Consider the following 13239-nt stretch of genomic DNA (forward strand, 5'->3'; position numbering starts at 1 on the left):
ATTAACATGCAACATTAGCTGAAAATAGTCTATTTATAAATTCAGTCTTTGGGGAGGCTTCCTGATCCTTTCTGGATAGCGCCTTTCCCGAGTGTCTTGCTCTTGGTGCGGAGGCGATTCTGGCCCCCTGTCGTCGGTTGGTTCATCAGTTTCCGATGCTACTGTTTCTGGGGTAGATGCAACCTGTACGTCGGGTTCATCACCAGGTACGTATGGGCGAGGCATGGGGTTGACTTGTTCCTGTGACTCTAGGATCTGGTCAGCATGGCATCTCACGATGCTCTCCCCAACGTCCACTGTGTACATTAGTGGGCCCTGCCGTGTGCATATCGTTCCTGGCTGCCATTTTTCTGTTCGGTAGTCGCGGGCCAAGACTGGTTGCCCTACATTGAAGCTCCTTGTTGGCTTCTCATGGATGTGCTGGAATTGCTTACTCTCAACATCTCTTCGTATGTTTGGTCTGAGCAAATCCAGGCGAGATCTTAACCTTCGGTTAAAGAACATCATGGCTGGGGCCTGGTTGGTGACTGCATGTGTCGCATTCCGGTAGGCGAACAGGAAATTGTCCACCTTATGCTGCAGCGGAATGTTGTCATTGTACATAGCCTTTATTGCCTTCTTAAAGGTTTGTACGAACCTCTCAGCCAATCCATTTGTGGCTGGATGATACGGGGCGGATGTATAATGCCTTACCCCATTCTTTTTCAAGAACCTCCGGAACTCTTCGGACACAAACTGTGGTCCGTTGTCGGAGCAAATCTGTTCTGGCAAGCCATTCCTGGCAAAAATGGTCCGTAGGACTGCAATAGTTTTCTCCGTGGTGGTGGAGGACATTTTGATGACCTCAGGCCATTTCGAGTGCGCATCCACGGCTATTAAAAACATTGAGTCCATGAATGGATCAGCAAAATCAATATGCACCCGTTGCCATGGAGATGAGGGCCACTCCCATGGGTGTAGAGGGGCCTGTGGTGGTGCATTTTGGACTTTCTGGCATCCTGAGCAGCTCTTGGTCAGGTCCTCGATTTGTTTATCGATTCCCGGCCACCACACATAAGCCCTGGCTAGGCTTTTCATTTTTACCCCTCCCAGATGACCCTCGTGAAGCTCATTGAGCACTCTATCCCTTAACTTGGGTGGAATTACCACTCGGGATCCACACATCAAGGTCCCCCGGCACACTGACAGCTGTTCTCTCCTTGTCGAGAATGCTGGCAACAGTGAGTCGCCATGTGCTGGCCATCCCTTCACCGTCAAATCATATACCCGAGACAGTGTCGGGTCATTTCGGGTTTCCTTTTCGATACAAGCGTTAGTTACCGGCAGGTATTCAACTATAGTCGAATGGAATATTTCGACAGGATCCACTGCTGGTGCTTCCTCCGCAGTAGGCAGTGGCAGGCGTGATAGCCCATCAGCATTTCCATGCTGTTTCGTGCCCTTATATTCAATCTCATAGTGGTGCGCCCCTAGAAAAAGTGACCATCTTTGTAGTCGTTGCGCAGTCATCACCGGAATGCCCTCCTTCGGATTAAAAATGGAGACAAGAGGCTGGTGATCAGTCAGCAAGGTGAATTTCTGCCTGTGCAGATAGTGATTGAACTTTTTCACTCCCCACACTAGGCTGAGGGCCTCCCTGTCAATCTGGGCGTAGTTACGCTCGGCTGAGGTTAGTGATCGTGACGCAAAGGCTATTGGCCTCTGAGCTGTCCGAGAATTTGTGCGACAGCACCGCTCCAATGCCGTAGGGTGACGCATCACATGCCAACTGAATTGGTAATGCCGGGTTGTAATGGGCCAATACCTCTTTCGATGTGATTAGTGTTTTGCTCTTCTGGAAAGCTCGTCTACATTCGTCACTCCACTTCCATGGCACCCCAGTTTGCAGTAGGGTGTTCAGTGGGTGTAGTATTGTAGACAAATTTGGCAAGAACTTATGGTAGTAGTTTACCAGCCCGAGGAACGACCTCAGTTGTGACACATTTTCCGGTGCTGGAGCCTTGACTACTGCCTCAATCTTCTCTGGGGACTTATGTAACCCCTCTTTATCGATAACGTGGCCGCAATACGAGATCTGTTTTCTAAAAAACTCGCATTTGGGGCGGTTAGCTCGGAGCCCATATTCCTGCAATCTAGTGAGCACCTGCTCCAGGTTGGCAAGGTGATCACTGTCATTTTCGCCCGTGACCAGGATGTCGTCCAAATAACACTGGGTCCCTGGGATCCCTTGCAGGACTTGTTCCATTGCCCTCTGCCAAATAGCCGGAGCTGATGCTACCCCGAATACCAGCCGGTTGTATTGGTAGAGACCTTTATGGGTGTTGATTGTGAGGTATTTTTTTGATGCTTCTTCTACCTCCATTTGCAGATACGCCTGGGCCAGATCAATCTTAGTGAAGCGTTTCCCTCCAGATAGTGAGGTGAAAATATCTTCAATCCGCGGAAGTGGATATTGTACGGTGTGAAGGACCGGGTTCACTGTTACCTTAAAGTCCCCACAGATGCGAACCTTCCTTGGTTCCCCAGGCATGCTGCTCAACGACTTTTTCATCACAGGGACGATGGGTGTAGCCCACTCGCTCCAGTTTACCTTCGACAGTACACCTGAACATTCCAGACTCTCCAGCTCTGCTTCGACGGCTGGGCGGATCGCATAAGGTACCGGTCTGGCCTTAAAAAAAATTTTGGGCTTGCGTTTTCTTCAGTTTTAATCATCGCTGTCGTGCCTTTTAGTGTTCCGAGTCCTTGCTGGAACACTTCTTTCACGTCAGTTAGGATCTTTGACAGTCGCCCAGGTGTGACATCGTCCTCCTTTTTGTCAGCCACAGTCAGTGCCTGTATGGAATGCCAATCCAGTTGTATTTTCCGGATCCATTCACGTCCCAGTAACGGTGGTCCTCCATCTTGCAATACATACAGGTCAAGTTTTGGTGTTTCCTTACCGTTATGTATAACGGTCACCCTTATTTTTCCTTTGGGGTAGACTTTTTGCCCCGTGTACGTCTTCAAAATAATTTTTGTGTCTCTCAAGGGTATGTATGAGAATAGCCGCTCGTAGTCCCGTCGGCTTATGACTGTTAGGGCTGATCCTGTGCCCAATTCCATCTTTACCTGGACTCCTGCTATCTTGAGAGTGACCCAAATGGTTCGGTGATCTTCCGTTGTGATCACATTATGTAGTTTCAGACAACTCAGTTCCCTGCTTTCGGAGTCGTTATCACTCTCTTGTTCGTCTGAACTATTCTCTGTCATCTTATGTACCTTCTTGTACTTTCCTTTGGTAGGTTTCTTATTGCTGGTTTTCTTTCCCGACCTGCAGACTCGTGCTATGTGTCCTACTTTTCCACACTGTCTGCACACTTTTTGTCTTTGAACCAGCAATCATTCTGGTCGTGTGTTGTTCTGCCGCAGCGATAGCACTTCTCTGTTCCATATGACATTTCGTTTGTGCCATATTCTTGCGGTCTCTGTTGTATCTCTGCAGCGCCCCGTGCTGCTGCTTCATATGATACCGCAATGCTGAAAGCCTTTTTCAGCGTAAGGTCCTTTTTAGATAAAAGCCGCTTCTGGGTTCCTTCACTTTGAAGCCCACACACAAACTTGTCCCTTAAGGTATCTGCCAGTCCCGCTCCAAACTGGCAGTGTTTCGATAGTTTGCGCAGTTCTGTTAAATAATCAGCATTGCTTTCATCCTTATGCTGGTTCCGTTTGTGAAACTTGAATCTTTCTGCTATCAGCAGCGGTGTGGGGTTTAAATATTCCTGTAGTTTCGTTACTATGTCTTCAAAACTCTTTTCCATTGGCTTCGTTGGGGTTACTAGATTTCGTAATAAACCATACGTCTTTGCACCCATTAAATTTAACAATACCAACGCTTTCTTGTCATCTGACACCTCAGTTGCCTTGCAGTATACCTCTATTCGTTCGACATATGTAGTCCAATCTTCGACTTCATTGTCAAATGTGGTGATACTGCCACTCTTCGGCATTTTGGGTGTGGTTTAAAATGGCGTCTCCCGCGCTTTCCTTCCTCCCCCGCTGCTGCCAACGCCGCTCCCAGCGGTTCTCGTGGCAATGGCGGCGCCCTGTAGGTTTCGCGCGCTTCTGCTGCGCTGCTGCCAATGCTGCTCTCGGCGGTCCTCGTGGTAATGGCGGCGCCTCGCGGGTTTCTGTGCGTCCCCCTCTCCCTCTCTCCGACGCTGCTCGGCCCCTGAACACTGGCTGCGCTCTGCCCTCTCTCTCTCTCTCTCTCTCTCTCTCTCTCTCTCTCCCCCTTCGACGCTGCTCGGCCCTTTGCTGTGCCGCTCGGTCGGGCTCTAGCCCGCCGCTGTCTGGGAAGGGTCTGCGCACTACCTGTTGCCAGCCCGTTTCGCTGGACCACCTCGACTGGAAAGCCAAGCCTGGCTCTCGACAGCCTCCCCCGCAATTCTCGAGTCTCTGCTGGATGACTGGGCGGTTGCCCGTGGTCGGCGCCCGAGTCTCTGGCCTTGACCTCCAACCCACTGATCTCCAGGAACGAATCCCCGGGAGGTGATGCAGAGTTGCAGGTAGGTTCGAACTTGCCTTGTCGCCAATGTTGTGCCCGTGTACAATAAGACACAGACTACAGGAGAACGGTACAACAGGTGTTTACTCAACGTGGCTCATACTGCAACTGATCTGTACAGATTACTACTCAGTGTTATATACAGGTGTGGTCACTGCCGGTACTGCAGTATACATGAGCTGTAAAACATAGTTCCCCCCTTAAAGGTATGTACATTACAGGGACAGTCTCTGTCCCCGTACTAACCTGACACTTCGGGACAGTCTGGGTTCCCGTACTAACCTGACACTTCGGGACAGTCGAGTGGGACACCCACAGTAAGTCAGCGGTGTCCTTCTTTGAACAGGCAGATCGAGTCCAGTGATCTCATCGGGATCCCATCTGCAATTTCAGCTGAGTGCCTGAGCGGGGGAGGAGTGATTGCTTCACCGTAAGGCAAACGTGTCAGGAGCCGGACCGTGGCCCAGAAGAGGCTCTTCCCTGGGATATAAAAATACACTACAAAAACTTACTGTACATTTGTTGAAAAAGGAGAGGTTGGTCGCAGTTACACCTCTACACCTTTCAGTAAAGTACACGTTCACATAATCCTTTTAAAACCAAAATGTTCTAAAGACCGTCGAACTATAATCCCTTGGGACTTGTGTTGTGCTGAGCAAGTAGTTACAACAAATAGTGCGTTAGACTTCTGTTCACTGCATCATTGCCGGTGTTCAACAATTGCCTGGCGCTGTGGGTGCTGATGATGATTTAATGTTCTAAATGGAAAAAAAAACCTTCCACACACCACCCGGCCCCAAACTAAACGCTGAGGACTGTCCCCACGGGTCTCATCCAATCTGGCCGGGTGTCGGGCTGGACTATGGGAAGTTTTAGTGCAATGAGGCCCTGCGTAAAGTTTGGCAGGGCTCCCTCGTCGCTGACCTGACTGGGTGCATCGCCTGCTACTGAGCTCAAACACACCCTTCTTCCCCACCCCCCCCCTGTAAAAATAAAGGCCAGAATGTTCTGGCCAACAACCCTTCTTCAATTATTGCTACCAAAACCGGATTGTCTGACCATTTATTTGTGGGACCTTGAGTGCAAATTTGTTTCACGTTTCCCTGTGCAGCTACAGTGACTGAAATTTTTGAAAGTGATTCATTTGTTGTGATGTGTGATGGAACATTCTGAGAAATGGTAAGGCAGTTTATAAATGCTAATTCATTAATAAAAATTAGGAAGAAAGCAAAAGATTGCACAAGGACATGGGTTAATGGAGCGGGCAGATAGATGGCAAATACAGTTTGATGCAGAGAAATGTAATGGAGATTTTGTGAACAGTAACAGTGAAAAATGTCAGACTTTTCAACTGGAGGAACATATAGACAATGCATATATCTTAAAGGTGCGAGCCCAAATACAAAATGATTTCACAAAGGTAGATGGATTTTATACACCAGGGCGTTGAATATAAAAGCAAAGAAGTGTTGTTGTATCTGGAATCCATTTGTTTGTGAAGTGTTTGGTAACATCCTGAGCAAGTGAAAGGCATTGTATAAATGTAAGTTTGTTGTTTTTTCCTTGTACAAGACATTGGTTTATATATATATATATATACCATTATATATAAAGGATGTAGGAGAGCAATGGAAAGGCTACATTCAAGATTCTATAGAATACCATCAGGAATGAGAGGCTCAAAAATTTGGCCTTTTTTTTACTCGAACAAAGAAGTTTAAAACAAGAGGGTCTAATAGAGGTTTTCAAAATGACAGAACTTCGGGTCTCCACGGGTGAGTACGCACGGGGTACTCACCTGTCGGCCCAATGGAAGTGCCAGTTTCCTGCATGCACTGCGCATGCGCGGGAAACCGGCACTTCCGTTCCCCCTGAACGAAGGGGTTCAGAGTTCGAACGCGTGCGCAGGAGAGGCTGCGCATGCGAATCGAACTTCGGTTTTTTTTTTGCAGGTTTTCTCGGGAGGGTAAGTCTCCAGAATTTGCACATTTAATAAGCAGGCGCAAGGCCTGCTTTTTACAAGCTAAGTGGTGAATTAATTAAAATTAAAACATTTTTTCCACAGGTTTATTATTTTTAAGTACTTTAAAGCAAGGTAAGTTTATTTTTAGCCCCGTTAGAAAATAAAATTATTTTTTTCAAAAATTTAAATTATTGTTTAAAATAGTTATTTCATGTAATTTATAGTTTATTTAAAAAATGTGACTTTAAAAAAATGTATTTGAAGATTTAGTGATGTTTTGGGGCCCGTAGTATTTCTAAGTTTTAACAGCTCTTCCTGTCAAACTTATGAATGAAGCATTCCCTGCTCCGATTGGCTCTCCATGGCCCACGTGATCCCAGGGGACACATCGAACTAATTGCACCCCTGGGGTACGCAAGCACTGCGCGCCGGCAGTTGGAGGAGGCCCAGGATTGGAATCCCACGGGGGCCCACAGCTCAACAGCCGGCGCGCAAGGTAAGTGCAGGTCGGGGGCTTAGACCCGCGGGAAGCCCCCGACCTGAATTTCTGGGCCGATATGACAATAGATTAAATAGTGGAAGTGACTTCCATGGTTAATGAGCAGTAACAAGGCCCAGTGTATTTATATTCCTCTTTTAGAGGGGAGAAAACCCTGCTGGAATGTTATGTTTTCAAAATCTTCTCTTTAGGCTTTAAGTGAACGTTTCAGTGGAGAGATTGCAGATGACCAAATGGCTCACAGCTGCTTCTTCCCTGATGAATATTTCACTTGCTCCTGCACGTGCCTTAGCTGTGGGTAAGTGATTATGTACTTTTTAAAAACAATTGTGTGGTTGTTATTTTAGTGTCGGTTCAGCAGGGGAGGCAGAACTGGTTCTCGGCAACACTCCTCAGGGCGAACCTGGGATTGTGGCTGTGTACAGCAATAGAAGGCTCGTCCAATTAACCTTTACTTAAAATGGGTGAATTGGTTCGAGGAGTAAGTTATCAAATCGGGCTGATATTGCTGATCATTAATCCTGAGTGCTGGGCCATACTCATATTTAATAAAATATTGATTCACCATTTATGGTTAATTTGTAGAATGTGTTTTTATATGCAAGATTCATAATTTGATTGGGTTGAGGATTAAACCAGTAGAAGCTTCAACAGCAAGTGTTTATTGCAAATGTAACTGAGATAACCGAAATCCTCGATAGTAGGAGCGTCCTTTCTTTGAACTTAGGTCCAGATCTTCAGTGAGGACAGCTTGATGTGAACTGCTGCGCCCCCATTCTCACTGGTGCCCTGTTGGGAGGGCAGTCACCTCAAATTAGAAATAAACCAAAGTGCATCAGAACTGAGAGATTGTCACATCACTTGCATCTTCTGCTTGTCCAGGGTATGTACAGCATGGACAAGGTGTTAGAATGGGGGTGAAACCTGAATAGACACATGGAACTTGTGCTAATTTCTTGACCATCATACTTGATTGGGTTTTATTCCAGCCTCTCCCAGACGTGCTGACTGCTACATGGCTGGCTAGTGGGCTGCTACTTCACTCAGATGTCCATTCTTTGTTTCTGAGCCTAGAGAATAACTGCAGAACATCACCGCATAATCTGGTCATCATCCGACCTCCACTAACATGCACTTTCCATTTGATGGTTATTAGATAACCAAGAATGGGAGCCCTAGCTGATTTTTTTTTTTTTTACCCATCTTAACTCAGTGGCCCAGCAGACAGAGAGGATCAGGAATTGAACCAGGGACCTATTGGTCAGTAGGCTTTAGTTTACACCCAATGTTAATTTTATCACAGCCTCAGGGAAAGTTTGGATTGTATATGTTCTGTCAAGTCCCCCAAGTGCTCACTTCTTGATTGATCTGAGTTTTGGGACAGAGCAGAGAGGCTTGGATGGTGGGTAAACCCAGGTTGCTGTCTCAGACCTCCAAATAGATGGCAGTCGAGTTCCACTGGGAGGCGTTTGCTTACTTCTGTCCCGGAGGGGTGGAGTTTTAAAATAAAATAGAAATTATAACGAAGTAGCACTTGCTGGTTCAAAAATAGTGCCCATTTTCCCTCATTCTGGTTGTTGAAATATTATACTGACAAATTGGAGCCATTTTGAGCATGCAGATATGGTACATAAGAATATACGATGGTGATGTGTTGTAATGTTGCTCTGATTTAGGGTTGGCTGTAAGAACAGTATGAACCATGCGAAGGATGGCATTCCTCACGAGGCTCCAAGTCGCTGCAGCTACTCACACCAGTATGATAACCGAGTGTATACCTGCAAGGTGAGTTCAGTTTACACGTAGCCATCACTTTCCGCTGCAGTCATACTCGTGTAGTTTAAATCGAACAGATCTGCCTACTGAAGAGTGAAGATGACGCGTACAGACAGGGCAATCATTCCACAACTGCGCAAGATCAGCATATTTTATCATTTCTGTTGGAAAATGGGTTTCACTTTTAACGACTTGTATTTATATAACACCTTAAACACGAGAACATCTTCAGGTGTTTGCCAGCGTGAAGCCAGACCTGAGGGAGTCAGGGAGGTGGCTGAAGCTGTATTCAAAGAGATAGGACACTTGTTGAAGGTGAGAAGGGAATTAGCTGGGCAGAGGGATTTAAGGGAGAGAATTCTAGGAGATATGGGGCAAGGTGACTAAAAGCTCTCTTTTTGGTTGTACAGCAAAGTTTTTGTCTTTAAATTGATTTGTGCCTTGTAGAATAAGATTTTCTGTTGATCCCTTTCCTGAATTATTACCACGGCCAATATTTTCAGAGATGCTCCGTTGATGACAGCCCAAGAAAGAGTGGCTGCATTGATTCACTGGGAATAGTTGTATTTTATCATCCTCCTTCCTGACTAGCTGGTAGAAGTTTTGTAACTTGAATTTTGGAATCACTGGCTCTGGAGGAGTATCTGGCACTGAAGAGGATTGCTGTCCCAGTTTGCTCAGTGAAGCCAATGGCCCAGAAATTCGGGTCGGGTGCTTCCCGCGGGTGCAAGCCTCCGACCTGCACTTACCTACTGCGCCGGCCGTTGAGCTGTGGGCCCGCGTGGGATTCCGATCCTGGGCCTCTCCCAACTGCCGGCGCGCAGTGCTTGCGTATCCCAGGGGCGCAGTTAGTTTGATGCGTCCCCTGGGATCACGTGGACCATGGAGAGCCAATGGTAGCAATGAATGCTTCATTCGTAAGTTTGACAGGAAGAGCTGTCAAACCTATAAATACTATAAGCCCCAAAACATCACTAAAACCTCAAATAAAAAATTTTTTAAATCACATTTTTAAAATAACTAAATTACATAAAATAACTATTTTAAACAATAATTTAAATTTTTGAAAAAATTAATTACATTTTCTAACGGGGCTAAAAATAAACTTACCTTTTAAAGTATTTAAAAATAATAAACCTGTGGAAAAAATGTTTTAATTTTAATTAATTCACCACTTACCTTGTAAAAAGCAAGCCTTGCGCCTGCTTTTTACATGTGTAACTCCTGGAGACTTACCTTCCCGGAAAAACCTGGGAAACAAACGTAAGTTCCATGCGCACGCGCTGCCTCTCCGGCGTACACGTTTGACCTCTGAACCCTTTTCTTTAAGGGAACGGAGGTGCCGGTTTCCCGCACATGCGCAGTGCAAGCACAAAACCGGCACTTCCATTGGGCTTATGGGTGAGTACCCTGTGCGTACTCACCCATGGAGACTTGAATTTCTGGGCCATTGTCTGAATCGGTGGTGGGCTTAAGCTGAGCTGTTCTCTGGTGATGATCCCGCCTGAAATGCCATGGCTCCATGAGGTTGATATTAAAAGCCAGATTGCATCTTGTAGAACGAAGCAAAATACTGCGGCTGCTGGAAATCTGAGGTCACTCGATGGTCAGTGGAGAGAGAAACAGAGTTAACGTTTCAGGTTCTGACGAAAGGTCATCGACCTGAAACGTTAACACTCTTTCTCTCTCCACAGATGCTGCCTGACCTGTCGAGTATTTCCAGCATTTTGTTTTTATTGCATCTTGTCGAATGCTTTGTGGGATGTACATTCATCCCCAACCTCCAGTACTGTTCTCCCTTTCAACACTACACATTTGATTACTCAGTGAACATTTGAGAACACCCCAAATCGCATTAATATGCAGAACCATAAGTGAGAATCTTGTTGAAGGGAGAAAGGTTATGCAAATATTTTTTTGAAAGCCCTTAAAAATTGGTCAGAATTAATAATATTTGTCAGTGTGCCGTATTTTAATTTGGAAAAACTAAATTTGATATCTTGAATTAAATTTCAAGGTAAATAAGATTTTATTTGGTACTTAATTCTAAAACTTGCTTATGTGCTGTCTTTCTAATCTGTTACTCATTGTTCTGATTTGAAGAAGCTTTGAAATGGAGTGCTCCTTTGCCTTTCCACTTCACTTCATTAAAAAACCTTCTGAAAACCGACCTTTGTGAGCAAGCTTTCAGTTACGATCCCCTAACTCTCCTCCATGGCTTGGCATTTGTTCTTTGATCCCTTTTATCTGTTTTGTTTTTTTCTCCTCCCCTCCCCCTCTAAATAACTTTGGCCATTTTCCACGTTAAAGGCACTGTATAAATGACAGCTTGTATAATGCAGGGCTTCCACGTAAAGTCAATAATTCCTGTACGTTAAGATTAAACCTCGATGGTCAGTTCAATAGATATTCTCCAGGAGAGGTCACTCGATGGTCAGTTCAATAGATATTCTCCGGGCAGCACGGTGGCATAGTGGTTAGCACTGTTGCCTCACAGCGCCAGGGACCCGGGTTCGAATCTGGCCTCGGGTGACTGTCTGTGTGGAGTTTGCACATTCTCCCCGTGTTTGCGTGGGTTTCCTCCCGGGTGCTCCGGTTTCCTCCCACAGTCCAAAGATGTGCGGGTTAGGTTGATTGGCTATGATAAATTGACCCTTAGTGTTAGGGGGATTAAATACGTGGGGTTACGGGGATAGAGTGGGATATGTGTTGGTGTAGGGGTTACGGGGATCGGGTGGGATATGTGTCGCTGCAGGCTCGATGGGCCGAATGGCCTCTATCTGCACTGTGGGGTTTCTGTGATTCTGAGAGAGGTCACTTGATGGTCAGTTCAATAGATATTCTCCAGGAGAGGTCACTCGATGGTCAGTTCAATAGATATTCTCCAGGAGAGGTCACTCGATGGTCAGTTCAATAGATATTCTCCAGGAGAGGTCACTCGATGGTCAGTTCAATAGATATTCTCCAGGAGAGGTCACTCGATGGTCAGTTCAATAGATATTCTCTGGGAGAGGTCACTCGATGGTCAGTTCAATAGATATTCTCCAGGAGAGGTCACTCGTTGGTCAGTTCAATAGATATTCTCCAGGAGAGGTCACTCGATGGTCAGTTCAATAGATATTCTCCAGGAGACGTCACTCGATGGTCATGTCAATAGATATTCCCCAGGAGAGGTCACTCGATGGTCATGTCAATTGCCACTGATTTTTATTGTCCTCCCCAATCCAGGAGTGCTGAAGCCATTTATAGCATCCCAGCTCAGCTCAGTTAACTGAGCACGGAATGGGATTGAATTTTGCACCCTACTGGTTTGTCACTGCCTGGGGAATTTACCCACTCACCACCGGAGCAGCTACACACACACTTACAATAACCATCCTTTGCTGTTGAATAGTGTCCGGAATGCTTGGCTGGGAAGGTGTGGGTTGTTTAAACATGCTTATTCAATTTCAAATTATAGTTTTATTTCAGGCCTGTTATGAGCATGGGAAAGAAGTGATTGTGGTGCCCAAAACATCTGCTTCCACAGACTCGCCTTGGTTGGGTCTCGCCATATATGCCTGGTCGGGGTGAGTCTCCAATACTTTAATAACTTAACCACCAAGACCATATCCATCTTAAGACCCTGTCAACCCCACAACAGCAGCAAATACAGTTCAATGTATAGTACAAAAACTTCAACACAATAGTGTTGACCAATGAATATTTCACTGACTGTGTTAACAGGTTTTTAAACTACTGAATGTGTTGAATTGGTTGAAAAGCTTGTTGTCTCTTGCAGGTACGTGATTGAGTGCCCAAACTGTGGGATCATTTATCGCAGTCGGCAGTATTGGTTTGGAAACCAGGATCCAGTGGACACTGTTGTGAGAACAGAGATTGAACACGTCTGGCTTGGAGTGAGTAATGCACATTCAATCTCTTGTGATGTAAAGACGACGCTTTGTTATCCAGGCTTTATTAGCTGGGCAGGAGCAGAAAAACTGGAGCACATTACCTGTCCGTGCTTTGGGCTGGGAAGTGACTTGTTTCTGTGTCTTAAATAGGAAGTTAGAAATGTCAAACTGTAGTTGATACTATTCATTACACAGTCTGTTTTCCTACTTGTGTGTATCAGTTTTTGGGTACAACCACTTTCATTTCAAAGAAGGGTATTGGATGACTCGGGTGTTGAGTGGTTGACCTACACACACAAGGAGGGTCAGAGTTGATCACTGGTCGGTGCTGAGCTAGCTGATCTCAAGCCAGGACAGCATGACAGGTGCTATAATTATCGTCAGCATCCAAGCATTAATGAGGGGGAAATTGGCCCGAGTTCCTGCTTCTAATCCATATCACTGCAGGAAGTGCATATGTGGACGTTGGGAGAGATCAAGATTGGGCTTTAATTGCATAGAATTTACAGCACAGAAACAGGCCATTCATCCCAACTGGTCCATATCAGTGTTTATTCTC

General features: G+C 45.8%; 1 protein-coding gene across 6 annotated transcripts in view; it reads left to right on the forward strand.

The window, feature by feature from the left end:
* The window catches only part of zfyve1 (zinc finger, FYVE domain containing 1), a 103441-nt gene that overhangs the window by 59594 nt on the left and 30608 nt on the right, over positions 1 to 13239 (forward strand). For all 6 annotated transcript variants that reach the window (XM_086003851.1, XM_086003854.1, XM_086003852.1 and 3 more), the window contains 4 exons: positions 7200 to 7306; positions 8685 to 8793; positions 12256 to 12353; positions 12566 to 12683. In XM_086003851.1, coding sequence (XP_085859977.1) covers positions 7200 to 7306; positions 8685 to 8793; positions 12256 to 12353; positions 12566 to 12683 — 432 coding nt within the window. The remainder of the gene's footprint in view (positions 1 to 7199; positions 7307 to 8684; positions 8794 to 12255; positions 12354 to 12565; positions 12684 to 13239) is intronic.

This window comes from Somniosus microcephalus, chromosome 12 (genome assembly GCF_052327205.1).
Source record: "Somniosus microcephalus isolate GS21.2 chromosome 12, FLI_Smic_1.0, whole genome shotgun sequence".
NCBI classification, from domain to species: Eukaryota; Metazoa; Chordata; class Chondrichthyes; order Squaliformes; family Somniosidae; genus Somniosus; species Somniosus microcephalus.